The sequence below is a fragment of the Sitophilus oryzae genome, unplaced genomic scaffold (assembly GCF_002938485.1).
Source record: "Sitophilus oryzae breed Bouriz unplaced genomic scaffold, Soryzae_2.0 scaffold_1194_pilon_pilon, whole genome shotgun sequence".
Lineage (NCBI taxonomy): Eukaryota > Metazoa > Arthropoda > Insecta > Coleoptera > Curculionidae > Sitophilus > Sitophilus oryzae.
The window spans coordinates 1-5727 of record NW_022145831.1 but is presented as its reverse complement, the minus strand read 5'-3'; the positions used below and the strand labels follow the sequence as shown (position 1 = coordinate 5727).

The following is a 5727-nucleotide window of genomic DNA, read 5'->3' as shown; positions in this document are numbered from 1 at the left end:
CTTTGAGCGACAGGAAGACACTAAACTGAATCTGAAGAAGTTTATTTCTTTTAACGGTCCTCCTCTGTGACGTATTTGCCGCTCAAGATCGCACATTCACTCTCTTGTATAAATTTAAACGAAAAAAACAGACTGTTTATGTGTGTAAACATTTAATATCAACATAAATATGCTGAATATTTCTATAAAGTTTTTAAAAAACAGGTTAACATAGTCTATAAAAAATGCATTTATTAAGGAAATGCGCTTTTTCAAAATTTTAACAATTAGAACAAGCAGAAGAAGCTAGCTGACCAGAAAAACAGTGTTGTATAACTGGTTGCGAGTTTGACTGACATCTGACATGTCGTATTTAACCTCTAAAAAAATTAAAAACAAAAATATTTTCATAAATAGTTCATGTTAAGAAATCAAAGCAAAAATGAGTCTTGGTGGAAGAAATCGTTTAAGTATTTTAGATAAACCGTTAAGTAGAGGAAAGGGTGAAGTATCTTTAAGTTGTTTTGCCCTATTATTTTCCGAAGTAGTTCAGTATTGTCAAAATAAGTCCCAGACATTGCCAGAACTACAAAACAGGTAAGATCAACTTGTTTTTGTAAATAGTAAATATAAAATACACTCTAATTTGTTTTAGGCTGCACGAGCTCGGTCAAAAAGTCGGTTTGAAACTAATAGACCTGTATTTTATAAGAGAACGAGGTGGTAAACGTGAAACGAAGCTACTTAGTATACTTCTTTTTATTAAATCAACTTTTTGGAAAGTAAAGATCAGAATTTTAAATATATTTCTACTTTATACTAACTATATATACTTTAGGCGCTATTTGGGAAAGAAGCAGATAAGTTAGAACATTCCAATGATGATGAAAATACTTATTATTTGATGGAAAAAGAGCCTGTTGTAAATAAATTTATTTCAATACCTCGAGACAAGAGTAGCTTAAATTGTGCTGTGTATATTGCTGGTATTATAGAAGCCGTGTTAACAGGAACAGGTTTTGTAAGTATTTTTCTTAAACTAAACTATGGGTTTTTAGTAAACAGTACACACATATACATGAAAACACTAACTACAAAACATATTTAATAAGTAGTTGTTCATAATTTTTAGCCAGCAAAAGTAACAGCTCATTGGCATAAAGGAACCACCTACATGATTAAGTTTGAAGAGTCTGTTTTAGCCAGAGATAATCAAGTTGAAGACAGATAAAACTGAACTTTGTACAAAATAAAGTATTTTTCTCAATAAGAAATTCCATATATATGAAAATAAATATATAAGTACCTAGATGTAAATATTTTGTTTTAGAACAATTATATTGTATTTTCTTTTCAATTTTTTAATATGCAATGTTATTTAAAAGTGAAATAAATTTATAGTTATACTTACCTTTATCACAATTTATTTAATATTTTTAAAATTGACAACTAGGTACCTGAATTAAATTCAGAGTTAAAATTGACATTTTTTTTGGCAGGCATGTCTTGAGAGTACAAATTGATTTTTTTAATAAAATAATTATTTGTTTTTAGTTTTTTTTAGGAATTACAAATAATGTGTAACGTAGACACTTTCTATGCAAGTATAAAATGATGTCACTTATTTTTAGCAATTTTTTAAGTTGAAATTATTATGTTTAGAATACAGAATATTGGATAAAATTGGTGAAGGATCTTTTTCTGATGTTCTCAGATGCCAACACAAGTCTACGGGGTTGTTGTATGCTGCAAAAAGGTTAAAGAAACATTACAAATCGTAAGTACTCTACTATTTTAGTTTGGTCTTTTTAATTTTTACTTTGGTCGCATTGTATCTGAATTTTTTGTTCTAGAGAATCATCAGTATTAACATGCGCGGAAGTGGTTGCTGCTCAGAAGATACCCTTTCACGTGAACATATTGAACATGTTTGAGTACCATTAGTAAGGCCGATCAATGCGAGAAATAGATATTAAACTAAATATACAGCGACTCATTTTCAGGTCAGGTAACCTTCGTTTTTGAACTGATGGATATGAGTTTATATGATCATTTGAAGGCTAGGAAAAAAGCCAGTACAAATCCAAGGTAGGGTCACTTTAAGTTGCATATTTACAGTATGACAAAAAAAAAATAAAAAAAATCTATATCAGGTTTCTGGTTTGAGATTTTCATCTCCTTTTTTTATAAAACATGTGGGCAATAGTTGCGCACATTTTTAAAATATTTTTGTTAATATAAAACATTTTGCACTATTGTATGTTTTAAATGGAATACTACACAGATTGTTAACTTGACAGTTACTTATAGGGGAACAGAATGGCAACACTACTTATTGAGAACGCATGCACTTATACGGTTTTCTGCCGACTCGTCTATCGACGAGCGGGTCGAGGTTACCATATTTCAACCATAAAGCTCTTGCCGCGAGTAATAAACAATTTAACAACCTGTATATTGTTTAGCCCAGTGATTTGAACATTTAATTTTGAAACACTCTGTGTATATCAAAGACCATTGCAAGGTTTATTAGCCTGAATTTTGAACAGGCAGTTCTAAAAAGTTTTCGAAAAATATACAAGGAAATTTAAAAGAAAATGCACGATTTTCAACATCTTTTTTTTAGCGAAAAAAAACCTCATAGACGTGTTCCTGGGGTCAAAATATACAACCCCTAAAAATATTTGCACTTATTTAAGACTCACCCTGTATTAACAGAAAATTGTTTATTATCGAATTTTTTATCGTTTTTAGGGGTTTGATTGAGACCAAAGCTAAGGAATATTTGTACCAGTTACTGAGAGGATTGGAACATTTACACAGAAACGGTTTATTCCATCGCGATGTGAAACCTGAGAATATCTTGATCAAATTCCCCTCTACTGAATCAACACGATTGTATCGTATGAAAAAAGTAAGTTAAGTAACTTTGGCCTTAATGGTACTAATAATTATATTCTGCCAGTTAATTCTATTGAGAAAATGATCATTATTTTGAGAAATTCGACATAACACCATCTATAGTCTGTCCAATGGGAGAATCTCTGACAGTGACAGTTGATACGATACTTGTGTCTGCCATTTTAATTCACAGTTGCTGTCCTCCATTCGCGAATTTCAAGTTCCAGAGCTTTATGCCCTGAGCTACTCAGAACGGTTCTGAAAGGAGCTGTGCATCATAGCCTGGTGCCTCCATATGGCGCGGAACAGTTCTGAACTTTATGAGTCAATTGAATGGTGTAAGAGTATCGCGTTCTTGAACAGTTCAGAGCTGCACAACTGCGTGAATGGAGGACAGTAAATCAAATTGTGTTTTCTGTCATTTTTTGGATATCGTCTGTCGAAATCTTCCTTAAACCACTAACACACAACCACTAAATTACAGTATAGTTTATGGTTTTATCACATCCAATTTATTAGACAGCCAGTCAAGTTACGATCATTTACATGGAACACGACTCGACTGCGTACCTGCCTAGATAAAGTACGTCTGCTGGATCTGACTTGTGTCTAGCCCGAGCAGGCAACTATTAAGCCCGACCAATCATGTTAGAGTTTTTGACAAACACAAATGAATTAACACCCAAATAACCACGCTAACCAACCTGATTGGTCAAGCGTAATAGTTGCCTGCTAGACACTTCTATGGATCTGTGTCTATGAAAGGAATGCGGACAAAAAACATTTAAATAAACAGCAATATATTTTATACGTCGACTTGACGAGTACGTCACCGCAAATCGCTTCGCCCACTCATTTTATTGGCTACTTGCAAATTTGTCGAATTTTTATTGATGGCCAGCATCAAGTGTTGCCTTTACGAAAAAAAACGAGAGAATATCGTTTCCCCTCTCACGGATACCCCGTAGCTACAGAACGGACAGACGTACTGTATGTCTAGATATTCGCTTATCTTATGTTATATAGGGTGGTCCGAACTGTATTCCGAAACTTCCGGCAGCATATTCTGCAGATAAAAATAAGTAAAAAAGTTCGTATAAATGTATGCCCTAAAATGCTTAGTTTCGGAAATACAGGGTGTAGAAGTTTCATTTTTATTTTGTGTGTTTTTTTCCCAATAATTTATGAAGTAACCTCAATATTTGGATGAAAATTGGTGTCTGGGAGTTTTTTGACATGATAAATTTGATTTTGATGTCAATATAACTCCTGGTTGTAGCGGGCGCCACCTACATATTTTTTAGCTGGTTTGAAGGATAACTTTTCGTCCGTACCTGTATAAAACTACTGATTAAAAAAATATACATTTACGACTTTTTTACGTAAAAAAGGTCTCTTGGTAAAAATCGCTACGAGTTCTAGAGATATTTGGAATCTAAATTATCAATACATGTCATTATTGACAAGAACTGAACATGTTGACTAGATAGTTATTAGACTGAAATCATAAATTTAAAATATTATGTAGGTGCCAAATGTTCAACAGAAACTGTTTTATCATCATTTTTTTCGCAGAAAATTTTATGATTAATTTAAAAAAAAAATTCCCAAATTTATTATTTCATGTCAAATAACTATATCTACTCAACGTGTTTTTTTTGTCAATAATTGCAAGTATTGAATATTCCCTTTCTAAATAGGTATCTGGAGAACGCGATTTTTACTAAGAGACATTTTTTACGTAAAAAATCACAGAAATGTATATTTTTTCACTCAGTAGTTTTTATACAGACGAAAAGTTATTACGCTCAAAACAGTTAAAACACATGTAGGTGGCGCTCTCTACAAGTAGGAGTCATATTGACATCAAAATCAAATTTCTCATGTCAAAAAACACCCAGACACCAATTTTCATCCAAATATTGACGTCACTTCAGACTTCAGAAATTATTTGGACGAAATCGAAATAAAAATGAAACTTCTATACCTTGTATTTCAGAATCAAAGCATTTTAGGACATTCACTTATACGAACTTTTCTACTTATTTTTATCTGTAGAATATGCTGCTGAAGTTTCCGGAATACAATTCGGACCACCCTGTATAACAAGTCATATTCTGAGCTCCATTGAAGCAAATAATCGTATTTCAAAAATACCGAGACTGATGCAGCCACTACTAGATACAAAAACTACCAAAATCGACTGGCGGTTCAATGAATAATCTGTGGATTTATTATTTCTCCACGAGTAGAGCAAAAAAAATTATATCGAGTTGATGTCAGAGACACAATAGACAAAAAAGGTTTGTATAACAAAAAAGTTGTTAATTGGTTGGAGAATACAATGCTTATATTTTCAACCTACGTCAATTAGGGAAATTTATATGAAAATTGGTATTATCGTTAATTTTTAAATTGTGTTTTTACACGCTCATACCTGATTTAAAACAAAATAATTTTTTTATTGATTATTCTAGTATGAAATAATAAAATTAGCGGATCTGGGTTCAGTAAGAGGTATATACAGTGTACCTCCATATACCGAATATATCTCGACCAGATGGTATAGATCTCCAGAATGTTTGCTGACCAACGGAAATTACGGACCTAAAATGGACGTGTGGGCTGTTGGCTGCGTGTTCTACGAAATGATTACGTACGTTTGACTTTTTTTCATGTCTGAACTAGACCTATCAATATGTTAATATTTTTAGTTTATTGCCGTTGTTTCCTGGAAGTAACGAAATAGACCAGCTCTCGAAAATCCATCAAATTGTAGGATCGCCACCTATACAATTTTTGAGTAAATTAAAATCAAGGTTGGTATATACGGTTATTTTTAGTTTC

At 32.4% G+C, this 5727-nt stretch overlaps 2 protein-coding genes across 2 annotated transcripts; both read left to right on the top strand.

Annotated features, from left to right (window-relative positions):
• The first annotated feature begins 334 nt into the window (after positions 1-334).
• Positions 335-1345, top strand: LOC115891750 (trafficking protein particle complex subunit 5-like). Its single transcript, XM_030912300.1, has 4 exons — positions 335-576; positions 635-761; positions 818-1000; positions 1112-1345. Exons 1-4 carry the CDS (start codon positions 422-424, stop codon positions 1208-1210), a joined length of 564 nt encoding a protein of 187 aa, XP_030768160.1. The 5' UTR covers positions 335-421; the 3' UTR covers positions 1211-1345.
• A 7-nt stretch (positions 1346-1352) lies between these two features.
• Positions 1353-5712, top strand: LOC115891749 (MAPK/MAK/MRK overlapping kinase-like; the record flags this gene model as incomplete). The annotated part of the gene is made up of 7 exons (XM_030912299.1): positions 1353-1583; positions 1642-1756; positions 1833-1922; positions 1969-2067; positions 2734-2893; positions 5358-5536; positions 5595-5712. Coding segments are annotated over exons 1-7 (789 nt in total), but the record flags the coding sequence as incomplete, so codon positions are not given.
• Between the last annotated feature and the right edge of the window lie 15 nt (positions 5713-5727).